Source organism: Pseudophryne corroboree, chromosome 6 (assembly GCF_028390025.1).
Source record: "Pseudophryne corroboree isolate aPseCor3 chromosome 6, aPseCor3.hap2, whole genome shotgun sequence".
In the NCBI taxonomy this organism is placed as follows: Eukaryota; Metazoa; Chordata; class Amphibia; order Anura; family Myobatrachidae; genus Pseudophryne; species Pseudophryne corroboree.
This window is the reverse complement of record NC_086449.1, coordinates 575,269,823-575,289,829: the sequence shown is the minus strand read 5'-3', so window position 1 is coordinate 575,289,829 and position 20,007 is coordinate 575,269,823. Positions and strand designations below refer to the sequence as shown.

Below are 20,007 nucleotides of genomic sequence, written 5' to 3'. Positions count from 1 at the left end.
ATCACAAGTGAAATAATTAGCTCCACCTGTGGACCTTTTAAAATTTGCCAGTGAGTAATTAATACACCTGTGCACCTGCTGGGTTACCTGCAAAACATGCACTGTGTGGGGTCCTGAGGACCGAGTTTGAGAACCTGTGCACTAGTGGATGGGGGCCTTAAGACTGGATACATACTTTACTGACTTGTACGCCAACCTACGAATTCTCCATTTAGTAAAGCTTTACACACTTGCAGTCTGCCACTCAATATGTCCGGCAAGACCTCACAACTGGGTGGGCGTTTAAATTTGCCAGTCCAGTTGTGATGTCATTGTCGGCGGTTCCTGCGGCTGCTCAATGGATAGGTCGGCCGTACATACAGCCAGCTGTAACAACTTATCTGCATTGGCTGTGCTGCAGGGCCACAGCTATATAGCACCACCAGCCACAACTGAATCAGCCCACTCTGCTCCTCATTACATTGCCGACAGTGTGATTGTCTGGCTGATTAATAACCACCTCCCCTATGTGCACCATGTCTCTCATTCAACAGCCCACTAAAATTTTACATGAAGCAAAGATCAGCGCTACAGTAGCGCTGCAGCAGGATGTCACCCAGCCGCCCGACCTCACGGCAGTGTCCACCCAGCTCCAGCAAGCGTGCTGGAGCCGGGTGGAAGCTGCCGTGAGGTCGGGCGGCTGAGTGACATCCTGCTGCAGCGCTACTGTAGCGCTGATTTTCCCTGTATGCCCGCCGGCTGTCTCCCTGCGGCTCGCCCCCCTCTCCTCCTCTGGGTCCGCATCTCAGTCCGACATATTTTTGATGTCGGACTGAGCTGGTCGAAAAGGGTGCCAAAACCTGTCGGTTTTGGCCCCGTTTTCGACACAAGCACGTGGATCGGCAGCTATTCCGCCGATCCGTGTGCTTTTCGGCAAGTTGAATTCATCGACTTGTCGAAAAATTTAGGGATATATTGAATAGGTCGAATCAGGATTCGACCTTAAAAAGTCAAACTGCCGTCTTTTTGACAGACGGCAGTTTTCGACTTCAATTGAATATACCCCTATGTCTTTAGCAGCTGATTCTCACCCTATGTTGAGGCCAAATTTGCATACATCATATTTCAATATTAGTATTACTGGGGGTGGGGAGTTATTTATTTATATGCAAAACCCACACAAATTAGAACTTGTTTTATTAAGACTTTTCAGAAAATACCATTAGTCTTTTTTGGTTCTTGTTTCAACATTAATCCACCTTTTCTAAAATACTGAAAAGCAGTCTTCTAGGTGCAATTGAACATGATTCTGCATTAAATGAGGACCACCCTTTTATTTGTGTTTTTCATCTGTGCAAATTGTTTATTTTTGGTTACTATTTGATGTTGTCTTGTGGTCATCAGACCATAACTAAAGGCCCATACACATTAGACGATGTCGCTCTGTGAGCGACATCGTCTAACGTTTCCCCCTCCCGGGCCGGCCGGTCGGCGGCCGTCTGTACGCACTGAGCGTTATGATCGCTCAGTGACGTCACGCCCCCGCCAGCCCTGCATGAAGGTCGTGGACGACAGTCCACATCCTTCATGCATGCCCTACCGACAGCGACGATCGTTGCCGACCCGCGGGGCCGCGCATCGGTCGTCGCTGGCGGCATACATACTTAACGATAAAATGAGCGACGTCGCTCAAGGAGGGGGAAAATGAGCGACGTCGCTCATTATATCGTTAAGTGTGTATGGACCTTAAGGGTCCACATAATTAGCAGGAGGGAACTCCCCTCTTTCGTATGTGGGTGACCCTGTGTTTACAGGTGGCATTTATGGGCATGATTGGTCACTCAGTACCCTTTAACCCATATTCGGGAAATGTCTGCTGTTATTGCACAGTGTAATGAAAAACACTGGAAAACATGTGTTTTCTGTAGCGCAGGGTAGCACTGTCCAGGGATTACATGTGTGTGAATCTATGATTTTTCTGTAGTGCAAGGGTTAATGCCCGTTGCTCATGCTGATCACCAGGCATACATTTCTGTAGGGGCACATGGTTTTAAAAATGGGGACTCCCCTGTTTTAAAATGATGGTGCTCCATTTTTCTATATAACATGTTGGGTAGTGGTGTTGATGGACTTAAAAACCCTTTCGCTGCTATCCCATTCCAGAGTGGGACACATTATCCACAACAAAGGGGGTTGACTAATTCTGCACGTTTGGCAAATAAAGCCATCAACACTTCAATAAATATGGTTTTAAGAGCTGTTCTTAGAAACCATATTATGTGGCTTGGCATACTTTCTTTAGAATATAGTAATATTTCATTAGTTTCATGCCTTGTGCTCATGAAACATTTATATGTCTGTTTATTTCCTCTATAATCTGCATTGCATGGTCTCCCATATATATGTGCTAAAATGCAGTGCATATATTCCATTCCGTGTCAAAGAATATAACATGATCTTCCTTCTTCCCTTCTTCCTGTGTGTTTTTTTTTTTTTTTTTTTGTTAATAAAACAGAAGAACGCTCCTGGGGACTTCTCAGTCACTGTCCAAGAATTGAACTTGAAGATGGAATTAGACTTGGTTGCCATCACCACTCAAGCCTGAGTCTTCACTTTCCTGTTTTGAGCAGGGAAAGTTCTCCTAATCGCAGGAGCCCTTCCCAAGCACCTGAGGCAGGGAACTCCGCTGCTCCTCCAGCTCCTCCTACCAAGAGACACTGCCGCTCCTTATCAGTGCCAGAGGACCTATCACGCTGGAGGCCTATCTGGCGGCCCAGTGGCTCTAAAGTTTGGACTCCTGTTAAGAGGAGATGTAACAGTGGTGGGGTTGGGGCAGTACTGGGAGTGCAGACTCAAAGTCCATCCCAAGGGGTCTCCAGTCTCAGGTTCCAAAATGACCCCAGTGCCTCTTTTCGCTGCATCCAAGCCAACAGCCCTCCCTTCTTCAGCCTGGCTTTGTGCCGGGAGTCGCCAGGTCCCTATACCCTATCCCCGACTACTATATTCTGGGACAACACAGAAGGGCCAAGCTGCTTTCCATTGCAGCGTCGATTTTCCCTCTCTCCTGTACTCTTCAAAGATACAGGACGGTTTCTCCCTTCAGCCAGCAGTTCTCCACCTTCCACGCCAGAGCTGGTTCGGCGACAGCAATGTCTGCCTCGCAGCCAATCACAGCCCTGTGATCTTGACACCAGGAAATGTGGAATTAAACGCAGGCATGAGGAAGATACACGATGGCATCGCCCTTCTCTGGACTTCTACAAGATGAACCAGGTGATGACACAAATCCATTCATAAAGCTAGGTATTATAGGCACACCGAAAAGACCTCCAAATGCAAGACCATACATGCCTCTGTCTCTATTTCTGAGAGAGGGATATATAATATGTGTGAGAGAAAATAAAAAGTACACATTGCAGAGTGGGTGAGCTATTTTACAAAGGTAAAATTAGTACAATAATAAACATACGTGAATCAAGTGAGGGAGAGCATATAGGGTAGAGGGATGTGGGAAGGAATAAAGATACAAGGGCAAGAGGTCTAGAGAGCAGAGAAAATACCATGAACAATATTAAATGTTGGGTAGAAAATAACAAAGGGAATGCACGTATAGTGGAAGTAGAAGAAGAAAGGTGAAGATCAGTAGTGAGCAAAAGAAGTCCACCAAGAAAGAATAGGAGCAAGTAGAGCATATCATCTCATCATGCATGGGTCAGACTGGGATGGTGGATGCAGAAAACTTGTGTGAGGGAGTACCTCAGAGCATCTAGGAGAACCACGGGGCCCACACTTGAGTTAATATATGGCCCCTATAATGGAGATCGTAGGTAATACTTTCCATCAACGCTGTGTGCCATATTTAGATTTTAAGGCAAATAGAGATGGGTGGGGGCTCTTCCAGTTACGGGCTATAAAACTTTTAGCAGCAACTAGGATGTGGGACAGCAGTTTAATGGAAGCTTTACGAAGATCATAAAGGAGGAAGTGAAGGAGAAAGTTCCATTCATCTCTTGGTATGGAGGATTTTAGATGGGTCAGAACTGTATGAATTATATGAACCGAAGTCCAAAAGGGTTCAAGGACAGGGCAGGTTCACCAAACATGAGCAAGGGTACCCTGGAGGCCACCGTTCCTCCAGCAGAGGGAAACGTTTGGGATGGCAAGATAAGGGTAGAATTCCTAAATCCTTTATTTTTATTGTTCAAAAAAACCTTTTGTGCTATCAGATCATGCAGATTGGAACTCTATCTGTTTCCTGTATATGTTTATAGTTAACATCTATGCAAGTGTGCTATTTATTAATACCTTTTATGGGCACATTGTATCTTTAAATCTTGTATATGCTCATGAACCATGTGTTTTTTTTTGTTGTTGTTGTTGTGTTATATTTTAGTGAGAAAGTGCTTTATTGGATCATTCCCCCCCCCCCCCCCACCCCACCCCCCTTTCTCTAACGTCCTAAGTGGTTGCTGGGAACTCCGTAAGGACCATGGGGAATAGCGGGAGACTGGGCACAACTAAAGAAAGCTTTAGGACTACCTGGTGTGCACTGGCTCCTCCCTCTATGACCCTCCTCCAGACCTCAGTTAGAATTTTGTGCCCGACCGAGCTGGATGCACACTAGGGGCTCTCCTGAGCTCCTAGAAAAGAAAGTATATTTTAGTTTTTTTTATTTTCAGTGAGATCTGCTGGCAACAGACTACGAGGGACTTAGGGGAGAGAAGCGGACCTACCTGCTTGCAGCTAGCTTGGGCTTCTTAGGCTACTGGACACCATTAGCTCCAGAGGGATCGAACACAGGCCCAGCCTCTGTCGTCCGGTCCCAGAGCCGCGCCGCCGTCCCTCTTGCAGAGCCAGAAGCAAGAAGAACGTCCAGGAAATCGGCGGCAGAAGACTCCGGTCTTCATTAAGGTAGCGCTCAGCACTGCAGCTGTGTGCCATTGCTCCCTGTGCACACCACATACTACGGTCACTGATGGGTGCAGGGCGCTGGGGGGGGGCGCCTTGGGCAGCAATTAGAGTACCTTAAGAGTGGCAAATCACACATAAAATAGCCTAATAAGCTATATATGTGTAAAATACCCCTGCCACATTATGATTATAAGAGTGGGAGAAGTCCGCCGAAAAAGGGGCGGGGCTATCTCCCTCAGCACACTGGCGCCATTTTCTCTTCACAGTGCAGCTGGAAGACAGCTCCCCAGGCTCTCCCCTGTAGTTTTCAGGCTCAAAGGGTTAAAAAGAGAGGGGGGGCACTAAATTTAGGCGCAAATCTGTGTATTATAGCAGCTATAAGGGAAAAATCACTGTGGGTAGTGTGAATCCCTGCATTATATAGCGCTCTGGTGTGTGCTGGCATACTCTCTCTGTCTCCCCAAAGGACTTTGTGGGGTCCTGTCCTCAGTCAGAGCATTCCCTGTGTGTGTGCGGTGTGTCGGTACGGCTGTGTTGACATGTTTGATGAGGAGGCTTATGTGGAGGCGGAGCAGATGCCGATAAATGTGATGTCACCCTCTGCGGGGTCGACACCTGAGTGGATGGACATGTGGAAGGAATTACGTGACAGTGTCAACTCCTTGCATAAAAGGTTTGACGACATAGCAGATGTGGGACAGCCGGCTTCTCAGCCCGTGCCTGCCCAAGCGTCTCAAAAGCCATCAGGGGCCCTAAAACAGATGTCGACACGGATACTGACTCCAGTGTCGACGACGATGATACTACTGTACATTACAATAGAGCCACCCGTTACATGATTACGGCAATAAAAAATGTGTTGCACATTTCTGATATTACCCCAGGTACCACAAAAAAGGGTATTATGTTTGGGGAGAAAAAAGTTTCCAATGGTTTTTTCCCCATCTGATGAACTAAATGTGTGAAGAAGCGTGAGTTTCCCCCGATAAGAAACTGGTAATTTCTAAAAGGTTACTAATGGCGTACCCTTTCCCGCCAGAGGATAGGTCACGTTGGGAGACATCCCCTAGGGTGGATAAAGCGCTTACACGTCTGTCAAAGAAGGTGGCACTACCGTCTCAGGACACGGCCGCCCTAGAGGAGCCTGCAGATAGAATGCAGGAGGCTATCCTGAAGTCTGTATATACACACACAGGCATTATACTGAGACCAGCTATTGCTTCAGCATGAATGTGCAGTGCTGCAGCTGCGTGGTCAGATTCTCTGTACCTTAAGACAGGGACACTATATTGCTAACCATAGAGCATATTAAAGACGCAGTCTTATACATGAGAGATGCACAGAGGGATAATTGCCGACTGGCATCTAAAATAAACGCAATGTCCATTTCTGCCAGGAACTCGGCAGTGGACAGGTGATGCTGATTCTAAAAGGCACATGGAAGTTTTGCCTTACAAGGGTGAGGAGTTGTTTGGGGATGGTCTCTCGGACCTCGTTTCCACAGCTACAGCTGGGAAATCAACATTTTACCCCATGTTCCCTCACAGCCAAAGAAAGCACCGTATTATCGGGTACAGTCCTTTCGGCCCCAGAAAGGCAAGCGGGTTAAAGGCGTGTCCTTTCTGCCCAGAGGCAGAGGTAGAGGAAAAAAGCTGCAGCATACAGCCAGTTCCCAGGAACAAAAGTCCTCCCCCGCTTCCTCCAAGTCCACCGCATGACGCTGGGGCTCCACAGGCGGAGCCAGGTACGGTGGGGGCCCGTCTCAAGAATTTCAGCGACCAGTGGGCTCGCTCACGGGTGGATCCCTGGATTCTACAGGTAGTATCTCAGGGGTACAAGCTGGAATTCGAGACGTCTCCCCCTCGCCGTTTCCTCAAATCTGCCTTGTCGACAGCTCCCTCGGGCAGGAAGGCAGTGCTGGAGGCAATTCACAAGCTGTATTCGCAGCAGGTGATAGTCAAGGTACCCCTTCTTCAACAGGGACGGGATTACTATTCCACAATGTTTGTGGTACCGAAACCGGACGGTTCGGTGAGACCCATTTTAAATTTGAAATCCTTGAACACTTATATACAAAGGTTCAAGTTCAAAATGGAATCGCTCAGGGCGGTTATTGCAAGCCTGGACGAAGGGGATTACATGGTATCACTGGACATCAAGGATGCTTACCTGCATGTCCCCATTTACCCCCCTCACCAGGAGTACCTCAGATTTGTGGTACAGGACTGTCATTACCAATTCCAGACGTTGCCGTTTGGTCTGTCCACGGCACCGAGGGTATTTACCAAGGTAATGGCAGAGATGATGATACTCCTTCGAAGGAAGGGAGTTATAATTATCCCGTACTTGGACGATCTCCTTTTAAAGGCGAGGTCCAGGGAACAGTTGTTGATCGGAGTAGCACTAGCTGGGGCAGTGCTACAACAGCACGGCTGGATCTTGAACATTCCGAAGTCGCAGCTGGTTCCTACAACGCGTCTACTGTTCCTGGGGATGGTTCTCGACACAGAACAGAAAAAAGTGTTTCTCCCGGAGGAGAAGGCCAAGGAGTTGTCATCTCTAGTCAGAGACCTCCTAAAACCAAAACAGGTGTCGGTGCACCATTGCACGCGAGTCCTGGGAAAGATGGTGGCTTCTTACGAAGCAATTCCATTCGGAGGGTTCCATGCAAGGATCTTTCAGTGGGATCTGTTGGACAGGTGGTCCGGATCGCATCTTCAGATGCATCGGCTGATAACCCTGTCTCCAAGGGCCAGGGTGTCGCTGTTGTGATGGCTGCAGAGTGCTCATCTTCCAGAGGGCCGCAGATTCGGCATGCAGGACTGGGTCCTGGTGACCTCGGATGCCAGCCTTCGAGGTTGGGGGGCAGTCACACAGGCAAGAAAACTTCCAAGGACAATGGTCAAGTCAGGAGACTTCCCTACACATAAATATTCTGGAACTAAGGGCCATTTGCAATGCCCTAAGTCAGGCAAGACCCCTGCTTCAAAACCAGCCGGTACTGATCTAGTCAGACAACATCACGGCGGTCGTCCATGTAAACCGACAGGGCGGCACAAGAAGCAGGATGGCAATGGCACAAGGATTCTCCGATGGGCGGAAAATCATGTGTTAGCACTGTCAGCGGTGTTCATTCCTGGAGTGGACAACTGGGAAGCAGACTTTCTCAGCAGACACAACCTCCACCCCGGAGAGTGGGGACTTCATCCAGAAGTCTTCCAAATGATTGTACACCATTGGGAAGGGCCACAGGTGGACATGATGGCGTCCTGCCTCAACAAAAAGCTAAAATGTTATTGCGCCAGGGTGTACCAGTCGGTGTATGTGTTCCTTCCTCTGCCTCTCATACCCAAGGTACTGAGAATAGTAAGAAGGAGAGGAGTAAGAACTATACTCGTGGTTCCGGATTGGCCAAGAAGATCTTGGTACCCAGAACTTCAAGAGATGATCTCAGAGGACCCATGGCCTCTGCCGCTCAGACAGGACCTGCTGCAGCAGGGGCCCTGTCTGTTCCAAGACTTACCGCCGCTGGTTTGACGGCATGGCGGTTGAACACCGGATCCTAAAGGAAAAGGGCATTCCGGATAAAGTCATTCCTACGCTGATTAAGGCTAGGAAAGATGTGACCGCAAAATATTATCACCGCATATGGCGAAAATATGTTGCTTAGTGTGAGGCCAGGAAGGCCCCAACGGAGGAATTTCAACTGGGTCGATTTCTGCACTTCCTACAGTCAGGAGTGACTATGGGCCTCAAATGGGTTCCAGTAAGGTCCAGTTTTCGGCTCTGTCCATTTTCTTCCAAAAAGAACTGGCTTCATTGCCTGAAGTTCAGACTTTTGTTAAGGGAGGGCTGCATATTCAGCCCCCGTTTGTGCCTCCAGTGGCACCGTGGGATCTCAACGTGGTGTTGGATTTCCTGAAGTCGCATTGGTTTGAACCACTTAAATCCGTGGAGCTAAAATACCTCACGTGGACAGTGGTCATGCTGTTGGCCTTGGCGTCGGCCAGGCGTGTATCAGAATTGGCGGCTTTGTCATGCAAATGCCCTTATCTGATTTTTCATAAGGATAGGGCGGAATTGAGGACTCGTTCCCAATTTCTCCCAAAGGTGGTTTCAGCTTTTCATTTGAACCAGCCTATTGTGGTGCCTGTGGCTACTCGTGACTTGGCGGATTCCAAGTTGCTGGACGTAGTCCATGCCCTAAAAATCTGTTTCCAGGACAGCTGGAGTCAGAAAGACTGACTCGCTATTTATCCTGCATGCACCCAACAAGTTGGGTGCGCCTGCTTCAAAGCAGACTATTGCTCGCTGGATCTGTAGCACGATTCAACTTGCACATTCTGCGGCTGGACTACCGCATCCTAAATCTGTAAAAGCCCATTCCACGAGGAAGGTGGGCTCTTCCTGGGCGGATGCCCGAGGGGTCTCTGCTTTACAACTTTGCCGAGCAGCTACTTGGTCGGGGTCAAACACATTTGCTAAAGTCTACAAGTTTGATACCCTGGCTGAGGAGGACCTAGAGTTAGCTCATTCTGTGCTGCAGAGTCATCCGCACTCTCCCGCCCGTTTGGGAGCTTTGGTATAATCCCCATGGTCCTTACGGAGTTCCCAGCATCCACTTAGGACGTTAGAGAAAATAAGATTTCTCTGACGTCCTAGTGGATGCTGGGACTCCGTAAGGACCATGGGGATATAGCGGCTCCGCAGGAGACAGGGCACAAAATAAAAGCTTAAGGATCAGGTGGTGTGCACTGGCTCCTCCCCCTATGACCCTCCTCCAAGCCTCAGTTAGATTTTTGTGCCCGGCCGAGAAGGGTGCAATCTAGGTGGCTCTCCTGAGCTGCTTAGAATAAAAGTTTAGTTAGGTTTTTTTTATTTTCAGTGAGTCCTGCTGGCAACAGGCTCACTGCATCGTGGGACTAAGGGGAGAAGAAACGGACTCACCTGAGTGCAGAGTGGATCGGGTTTCTTAGGCTACTGGACACTAGCTCCAGAGGGACGATCACAGGTTCAGCCTGGATGGGTCACCGGAGCCGCGCCGCCGTCCCCCTTACAGAGCCAGAAGAGACGAAGAGGTCCGGTGAAATCGGCGGCAGAAGACATCCTGTCTTCAGACTAAGGTAGCGCACAGCACCATTGCTCTCAGCACACTTCACACTCCGGTCACTGAGGGTGCAGGGCGCTGGGGGGGGAGCGCCCTGAGACGCAATATAACAGAATACCTTAGGTGGCAAAACAGAATACATCACATATAGCTCCTGGGCTATATGGATGTATTTTAATCCCCTGCCATTTTACACAAAAAAGCGGGAGATAAGGACGTCGTGAAGGGGCGGAGCCTATCTCCTCAGCACACAAGCGCCATTTTCCCTCACAGCTCCGCTGGAAGGACGGCTCCCTGACTCTCCCCTGCAGTCCTGCTTCAGAATCGGGGTAAAAAAGAGAAGGGGGGGCATTGTTGGCAGCAAATAACAATAATTAACAGCAGCTATAAGGGAATAACACTTATATAAGGTTATCCCTGTATATATATATATATATATATATATATATATATATATATATATATATATATATATATATATTAGCGCTGGGTGTGTGCTGGCAGACTCTCCCTCTGTCTCTCCAAAGGGCTAAGTGGGGTCCTGTCCTCTATCAGAGCATTCCCGGTGTGTGTGTGCTGTGTGTCGGTACGCGTGTGTCGACATGTATGAGGAGGAAAATTATGTGGAGGCGGAGCAGTTGCCTGCGTTGGTGATGTCACCCCCTAGGGAGTCGACACCTGACTGGATGATTGTATTTAAACAATTAAGTGATAATGTCAGCAATTTGCAAAAAACTGTTGACGACATGAGACAGCCGGCAAATCAGTTAGTGCCTGTCCAGGCGTCTCAGACACCGTCAGGGGCGCTAAAACGCCCGTTACCTCAGTGGGTCGACACAGACCCTGACACAGATACTGAGTCTAGTGTCGACGGTGACGAGACAAACGTAATGTCCAGTAGGGCCACACGTTACATGATCACGGCAATGAAAGAGGCATTGAACCTTTCTGACACTACAAGTACCACAAAGAAGGGTATTATGTGGGGTGAGAAAAAACTACCAATATTTTTTCCTGAGTCAGAGGAAATAAATGAGGTGTGTGAAAAAGCGTGGGTTTCTCCCGATAAAAAACAGCTAATTTCTAAAAAAATTATTAGCATTATATCCTTTCCCGCCAGAGGTTAGGGCGCGTTGGGAAACACCCCCTAGGGTAGATAAGGCGCTCACACGTTTATCTAAACAAGTAGCGTTACCGTCTCCTGATACGGCTACCCTCAAAGAACCAGCTGATAGAAGGCTGGAAAATATCCTAAAAAGTATATACACACATACTGGTGTTATACTGCGACCAGCAATCGCCTCAGCCTGGATGTGCAGTGCTGGAGTCGCATGGTCGGATTCCCTGACTGAGAATATTGATACCCTGGATAGGGACAATATTTTGTTAACTATAGAACATTTAAAGGATGCATTATTATATATGCGTGATGCACAGAGGGATATTTGCACCCTGGCATCAAGAGTAAGTGCTATGTCCATCTCTGCCAGAAGAGCGTTGTGGACGCGACAGTGGTCAGGGGATGCGGATTCCAAACGGCACATGGAAGTATTGCCGTATAAAGGGGAGGAGTTATTTGGGGCTGGTCTATCGGACCTGGTGGCCACGGCAACGGCTGGAAAATCCACCTTTTTACCCCAGGTCACTCCACATCAGCAGAAAAAGACACCGTCTTTTCAATCTCAGTCCTTTCGTTCCCATAAGTACAAGCGAGCAAAAGGCCACTCCTTTCTGCCCCGGGGCAGAGGAAGAGGAAAAAGACTGCACCATGCAGCCGCTTCCCAAGAGCAGAAGCCCTCCCCTGCTTCTGCCAAGTCTTCAGCATGACGCTGGGGCTTTACAAGCAGACTCCGATATGGTGGGGGCCCGTCTCAAAAATTTCAACGCGCAGTGGGCTCACTCGCAAGTGGATCCCTGGATTCTACAGGTAGTATCGCAGGGGTACAAACTGGAATTCGAGGCGTTTCCCCCTCATCGTTTCCTGAAGTCTGCTTTACCAAAGTCTCCCTCCGACAGGGAGGCAGTTCTAGAAGCCATTCACAAGCTGTATTCCCAGCAGGTGATAATCAAGGTACCCCTCCTGCAACAAGGAAAGGGGTATTATTCCACGCTGTTTGTGGTACCGAAGCCGGACGGCTCGGTGAGACCAATTTTAAATCTGAAATCCTTGAACACTTACATAAAAAGGTTCAAATTCAAGATGGAGTCACTCAGAGCAGTGATAGCGAACCTGGAAGAAGGGGACTATATGGTGTCTCTGGACATCAAAGATGCTTATCTCCACGTCCCGATATACCCTTCTCACCAAGGGTACCTCAGGTTTGTAGTACAAAACTGTCATTATCAGTTTCAGACGCTGCCGTTTGGATTGTCCACGGCACCTCGGGTCTTTACCAAGGTAATGGCCGAAATGATGATTCTTCTACGAAGAAAAGGCATTTCAATTATCCCTTACTTGGACGATCTCCTGATAAGGGCAAGATCCAGCGAACAGTTAGAAGTCGGAGTAGCACTATCTCAGGTAGTGTTACGTCAGCACGGGTGGATTCTAAATATTCCAAAATCGCAGCTGATTCCAACGACACGTCTACTGTTCCTAGGAATGATTCTGGACACAGTCCAGAAGAAGGTGTTTCTCCCGGAGGAGAAGGCCAGGGAGTTATCCGAGCTAGTCAGGAACCTCCTAAAACCAGGACAGGTCTCAGTGCATCAGTGCACGAGGGTCCTGGGGAAAATGGTGGCTTCTTACGAAGCGATTCCATTCGGAAGATTCCATGCAAGAACATTTCAGTGGGATCTACTGGACAAATGGTCCGGATCGCATCTGCAGATGCATCAGCGGATAACCCTGTCGCCAAGGACAAGGGTGTCTCTCCTGTGGTGGCTGCAGAGTGCTCATCTACTAGAGGGCCGCAGATTTGGCATTCAGGATTGGATCCTGGTAACCACGGATGCCAGCCTGAGAGGCTGGGGAGCAGTCACACAGGGAAGGAATTTCCAGGGCCTGTGGTCAAGCTTGGAAACGTCTCTTCATATAAACATTCTGGAACTAAGGGCCATTTACAATGCCCTAAGTCAAGCAAAACCTCTGCTTCAGGGTCAGGCGGTGTTGATCCAATCGGACAACATCACGTCAGTCGCCCACGTAAACAGACAGGGCGGCACGAGAAGCAGGAGGGCAATGGCAGAAGCTGCAAGGATTCTTCGCTGGGCGGAAAATCATGTGATAGCACTGTCAGCAGTATTCATTCCGGGAGTGGACAACTGGGAAGCAGACTTCCTCAGCAGACACGACCTTCACCCGGGAGAGTGGGGACTTCACCCAGAAGTCTTCCACCTGATTGTAAACCGTTGGGAAAAACCAAAGGTGGACATGATGGCGTCACGTCTAAACAAAAAACTGGACAGATATTGCGCCAGGTCAAGGGACCCTCAGGCAATAGCAGTGGACGCTCTGGTAACGCCGTGGGTGTACCAGTCAGTGTATGTGTTCCCTCCTCTGCCTCTCATACCAAAAGTACTGAGAATCATAAGAAGGAGAGGAGTAAGAACTATACTCGTGGTTCCGGATTGGCCAAGACGGACTTGGTACCCGGAACTTCAAGAGATGCTCACGGACGAACCGTGGCCTCTACCTCTAAGAAAGGACCTGCTACTGCAGGGGCCTTGTCTGTTCCAAGACTTACCGCGGCTGCGTTTGACGGCATGGCGGTTGAACGCCGGATCCTGAGGGAAAAAGGCATTCCAGAAGAAGTCATCCCTACTCTGGTCAAAGCCAGGAAGGACGTAACCGCAAAACATTATCACCGCATTTGGCGTAAATATGTTGCGTGGTGTGAGGCCAAGAAGGCCCCTACAGAGGAATTTCAACTGGGTCGTTTCCTTCATTTCCTGCAAACAGGACTGTCTATGGGCCTAAAATTAGGGTCCATTAAGGTTCAAATTTCGGCCCTGTCGATTTTCTTCCAGAAAGAACTGGCTTCAGTACCTGAAGTTCAGACATTTGTAAAAGGGGTGCTGCACATACAGCCTCCTTTTGTGCCTCCAGTGGCACCTTGGGATCTCTATGTGGTGTTGAGTTTTCTAAAGTCACATTGGTTTGAACCACTTTCCACTGTGGACTTAAAATATCTCACATGGAAGGTGTCGATGCTGTTAGCCTTGGCTTCAGCCAGGCGTGTGTCAGAATTGGCGGCTTTATCATATAAAAGCCCTTACTTGATATTTCATTCTGACAGGGCGGAATTGAGGACTCGTCCTCAATTTCTACCTAAGGTGGTTTCTGCATTTCACATGAACCAACCTATTGTGGTACCTGCGGCTACCAGGGACTTAGAGGACTCTAAGTTGCTTGACGTTGTCAGGGCCTTGAAAATATATGTTTCCAGGACGGCTGGAGTCAGAAAATCTGACTCGCTGTTTATCCTGTATGCACCCAACAAGCTGGGTGCTCCTGCTTCTAAGCAGACGATTGCTCGTTGGATTTGTAGTCCAATTCAGCTTGCACATTCTGTGGCAGGATTGCCACAGCCAAAATCAGTAAAAGCCCATTCCACAAGGAAGGTGGGCTCATCTTGGGCGGCTGCCCGAGGGGTCTCGGCTTTACAACTTTGCCGAGCAGCTACTTGGTCAGGGGCAAACACGTTTGCTAAATTCTACAAATTTGATACCCTGGCTGAGGAGGACCTGGAGTTCTCTCATTCGGTGCTGCAGAGTCATCCGCACTCTCCCGCCCGTTTGGGAGCTTTGGTATAATCCCCATGGTCCTTACGGAGTCCCAGCATCCACTAGGACGTCAGAGAAAATAAGATTTTACTTACCGATAAATCTATTTCTCGTAGTCCGTAGTGGATGCTGGGCGCCCATCCCTAGTGCGGATTGTCTGCAATACTTGTATATAGTTATTGTTACAAAAATTCGGGTTATTATTGTTGTGAGCCATCTTTTCAGAGGCTCCTTTGCGTTTATCATACTGTTAACTGGGTTCAGATCACAAGTTGTACGGTGTGATTGGTGTGGCTGGTATGAGTCTTACCCGGGATTCAATATCCTTCCTTATTATGTACGCTCGTCCGGGCACAGTATCCTAACTGAGGCTTGGAGGAGGGTCATAGGGGGAGGAGCCAGTGCACACCACCTGATCCTTAAGCTTTTATTTTGTGCCCTGTCTCCTGCGGAGCCGCTATATCCCCATGGTCCTTACGGAGTCCCAGCATCCACTACGGACTACGAGAAATAGATTTATCGGTAAGTAAAATCTTATTTTTACTCACCGGTAAATCTATTTCTCGTAGTCCGTAGTGGATGCTGGGCGCCCGTCCCAAGTGCGGATTGTCTGCAATACTTGTATATAGTTATTGTTTAACTAAAGGGTTATTGTTGAGCCATCTGTTGAGAGGCTCAGTTATATTTCATACTGTTAACTGGGTATTGTATCACGAGTAATACGGTGTGATTGGTGTGGCTGGTATGATCTTACCCGGGATTCCAAATCCTTTCCTTATTGTGTCGGCTCTTCCGGGCACAGTATCCTAACTGAGGTCTGGAGGAGGGTCATAGAGGGAGGAGCCAGTGCACACCAGGTAGTCCTAAAGCTTTCTTTAGTTGTGCCCAGTCTCCTGCGGAGCCGCTATTCCCCCATGGTCCTTACGGAGTTCCCAGCATCCACTACGGACTACGAGAAATAGATTTACCGGTGAGTAAAATCTTATTTTTTATGTCTTGCAAATGTCTAAGGTCAAAGTTTACTGTAACTTTTTTTTTTTTTTTTTCTTCTAATGGCTTGTTTCATTTGCAGAACGCTGGTGCTATGTGTTTCTTGGACAACTGTGAAGAAGGCAGCTCTTCTCCTTTTATGGCTTGTCATGGGGAGTCTCCTTGCACTTCTGGAAGTCCTGCCACCACTTGCACATTGGCACTTAGTGAAGAAGATATGGTTAGGAGGGATCACTCGTCCTGTTCCCAGGCAATGCTCTTCCAGCACGATTTCGCAGACCTGGATTTAAATCTAATTGAAGAGAATTAGCTCTCAGGAAACATCATACTGCAAATGGAGTGCTTACCGGGATGTGGACCTATAAGTGAGGGTGTCTGGGTGTTGGCAGTGGGCCGCCGCCAAGGGACTTGCACCAAGCGCATTTCACTAACCTTCATGACAGACAGGAATTGTGCAGGGGTGGGGGTGGGGGGGAGGCGGGAGGGGAGCCAAATGTTTCAATCTTCTGAATGGGTAGTCTGGGCAGGGTCATCTTTCCCCCAACTACACTTCTCCTTACCTAGTAATACAGCTGAATTTGGGATCTCCCATTACTGAGTGACAAAACTACATAAAGGGTGCTGCGGGATTGCTTTATTTTTATATTGATGGTTTTTGAAAGGATATTCTGCATTGCCCCAAGGGTATCACATGCAGATATAGGCTTGTGATTAATTCTTGTTTAAAGGTGACTTTTTTCGGGTGGGGGGAAATAAGTAAACTAACAAGGTGGCAAATCTGGTTGTGCACAAAGGCTTATGCCTTGTTTTCAAATAAATTCCCCAAGACCTAGCCCAGAGCATTACAGCAAGGGAACCCAGTCCTGTGTGTTCCATAATTAACACCTTTTTTTGTTGATTTTGTTCTCCAATTCATCCTGAAAAAAGGCTGACCGCAGAACAAAAATGTTGTTTCAATTGTAGTAGATGTGTTTGCAATTTTCTTTTCATGGATATTTGCCTGTGGCAAATATTCTACAAACATCATTTTTCTTTTAAAATTGCTGGCCAGTTAAAAGGGAGCTTCCAGGTCACCCTGTACCTGTTGTCTACACTGCCATCCAAGTCTTACATAAAGTGACCACCCCAGTACCTTAGACCGTTATCATACCTTTGTCCTGCACATCCCAAATCCTCTTGTGTCTCGCCATCCTACATCCTTTTCACTTTTTCCGGAATGAGTCTTAGTTTGGAGCGTGTAAATGAAATGTATTGGTATACTTTGTCACAGCTGCTTAAGCCCCCGAGACACAGAGTTGTATGGATTCTTTCAGAGAAGATGGTAGTCAGGCGGTTGATATAACATTTGCTCTGAATGTTGTTGGCTTATTGGAGCCATGCAAGCATTTAATCTACAACAAGCATTGTAGTATTTTATCAAGAAACTTAAAACAGCCTTTTTGATTCTGCAGTTACACATAAAAGTATTATGTATGTACCGCGGTATGGTTCCTTGCATTCATTTTTAAAAGTGGGCAGTTTTGATTAATGTTTTTCCCTAATGAGGAAGGAAAAGATTGTGAGCAGCTCTGTATCACAATCCAAAATGAGCAATTATATATATATTTTTTTTAAACGCAGTCTTTATTTCAGCATGACTTACCAAGAACATCAGACAGCAGGTATTATTCCATACCATGTTTCTTCCATCCAGAATGCATTAGTCCTAAAATGTGAACACACAAAATTGGATGTGAAATGCTATTTACCCCTCACGTAGGAGCCTCGTGGCTGTGTAAGATCGGTGGCCAGCGTTTTCACAGCAGAAGCACTTTGAGGGTTTCCTACTGTACATGGAAATCTTTCCATCTAGTGCAATGTCAGCACTTCACAGCTGAAAAACTCAGTTTTTCTGGATGTGGAAAAAGGTGTGTTGTAAAATGGCAGTATTCTGTATTCATTAGGGATTTTAGGGGATTTGGGGGTTACAGTATGGCGCCCCATTTGAAATAATAAAATATACTGTCATATTTCTCACACCATTTTCATTTAGAACACAGCCTGCTGTTGTATTACATTGTGATAAAGGATGAATGACAAACCTCTTGCTGTTGTGTTGTGTAATGCTACAGGGACCTGTAATGCATATTAAATCAGAGCATTGCAAAGCTGAAAGGGCTCAGCCGTGAGTGACTGCATATTCTACATTGAATGGGGTTGGAGAACTTGAAAGCAAAAAAAGGCAATAAGAGAAGAAACAAATTGAATTAACAAATCAAAGATGTATGAAACGTGATGGCCTGTCATCAGTATTTCATGGTGTAGTCCCTCTATTTTATTTAAATGACTATATTCTACAATAAATTGAAATTGATGTAATTTATTGTCCCTTTTCCACTTATCTTATTGGAGACAGTGTGTTATTTTATAAGCCGGTGTAAGAATATCTGGCTCTCCTGCTTGTGTTGCTTGGACCAACCTGTTCAGCTATACAATAAACTGGAGTAATATTTGTTTTTGGAGGTAAAATCCTGATCTTTCTGAACTTTTGTGACTTGATGCCCAGAAATAATATGCCATATAATGTGTGTTACGTCAAGGAAAGGTGGCACTCGCTGTTGAGTATCCTATTAAAGGGGTAGTATTACTTGTTGGAAAAATCCATGCTGTGTGGCTGTCTGTGATCCTTTATAACAGGCCTGGCCAACCTGTGGCTCTCCAGCTGTTGTAAAACTACAAGTCCCATCATGCCTTGCCAAAGTTTTGCTTTTAGGTAATGCTAAAACTGTGACAGGGCATGTTGGGATGTGTAGTTTCAAAACATCTGGTGAGCCACAGGTTGTTCAGGCCTGCTTTATAAGAGTACAACCGTGGTGCAGAAATTCATATATCAAAAGCTAACAAATTTCTAAATATTCATAAATTATTTTTTTAAATACAGCTTGTAGATATCACTTGTGCCATTTGTGTTCTCAGAAGGGTTCTCGCCAGCAACAAGATGCAAACGCCAGTCACTAATTGAGTTATGTGAAGTGTTTTAACTTTAAGCATTTTTTCATTTTATTTTTATTCCATACCCCTCTCCCTCACTGTGTTCAGCAAGCCATTGCTGCTTATCTACCGTATCTTCTGCTTGTGTGGTGTTTTGTTTAGTTTTTTCCCCCATAAGGCCTTGCTGAAAAGAAAATGGGTACTAACTGTTTGGTCTAAAGTACATTTACACCTATTTAATAGTATGTTGTATGGGGGGGGGGGGGGGATTATATAGGTCATTCCATGTGACTCGCGTTACATTTCATGCACATTTTTTGAAGTTTAAATGGACTGAACACAAAAATTTGTGACCATAATATATGGGGTAGGGGGTCATAATTTTAATGCTTCGAAACAGGTAAAATGTACCCTATTAGTAGTTACATTTCTCTTACGTCCTAGAGGATGCTGGGGTCCATATTAGTACCATGGGCTATAGACGGGTCCACCAGGAGCCATTGGCACTTGTGGGCCGGCTCCTCCCTCTATGCCCCTCCTACCATACTCCGATTAGAAAATGTGCCCGGAGGAGCCGGTCACAGCTAGGGGAGCTCTACAGAGCTTCTTTAGTAAAGTATTTTCTCTGACGTCCTAGTGGATGCTGGGGACTCCGTAAGGACCATGGGGATATAGCGGCTCCGCAGGAGACAGGGCACAATAATAAAAGCTTTAGGATCAGGTGGTGTGCACTGGCTCCTCCCCCTATGACCCTCCTCCAAGCCTCAGTTAGATTTTTGTGCCCGGCCGAGAAGGGTGCAATCTAGGTGGCTCTCCTGAGCTGCTTAGAATAAAAGTTTAAGTTAGGTTTTTTTCTTTCAGTGAGACCTGCTGGCAACAGGCTCACTGCTACGAGGGACTTAGGGGAGAGAAGTAAACTCACCTGCGTGCAGGATGGATTTGCTTCTTAGGCTACTGGACACCATTAGCTCCAGAGGGAGTCGGAACACAGGTCTCACCCTGGGGTTCGTCCCGGAGCCGTGCCGCCGACCCCCCTTGCAGATGCCGAAGTTGAAGAGGTCCAGAGGTCCAGAAACAGGCGGCAGAAGACTTTCAGTCTTCATAAGGTAGCGCACAGCACTGCAGCTGTGCGCCATTGTTGTCAGCACACTTCACCAACAGTCACCAACTGTCACTGAGGGTGCAGGGCGCTGGGGGGGGGCGCCCTGGGCAGCAATGTATAATACCTTTTTATGGCTAAAATACATCACATATAGCCCTTGAGGCTATATGGATGTATTTAACCCCTGCCAGATCTCACAAACTCCGGGAGAAGAGCCCACCGA

At 47.3% G+C, this 20,007-nt stretch overlaps 1 protein-coding gene across 5 annotated transcripts in view; it reads left to right on the top strand.

Moving 5' to 3' along the window:
* The window catches only part of FAM53C (family with sequence similarity 53 member C), a 28,708-nt gene extending 10,638 nt beyond the window's left edge, over positions 1-18,070 (top strand). For all 5 annotated transcript variants that reach the window (XM_063927870.1, XM_063927871.1, XM_063927869.1 and 2 more), the window contains 2 exons: positions 2,495-3,252; positions 15,795-18,070. In XM_063927870.1, coding sequence (XP_063783940.1) covers positions 2,495-3,252; positions 15,795-16,022 — 986 coding nt within the window. In that variant the 3' untranslated portion in view covers positions 16,023-18,070. The remainder of the gene's footprint in view (positions 1-2,494; positions 3,253-15,794) is intronic.
* The last annotated feature ends 1,937 nt before the right edge of the window (positions 18,071-20,007 follow it).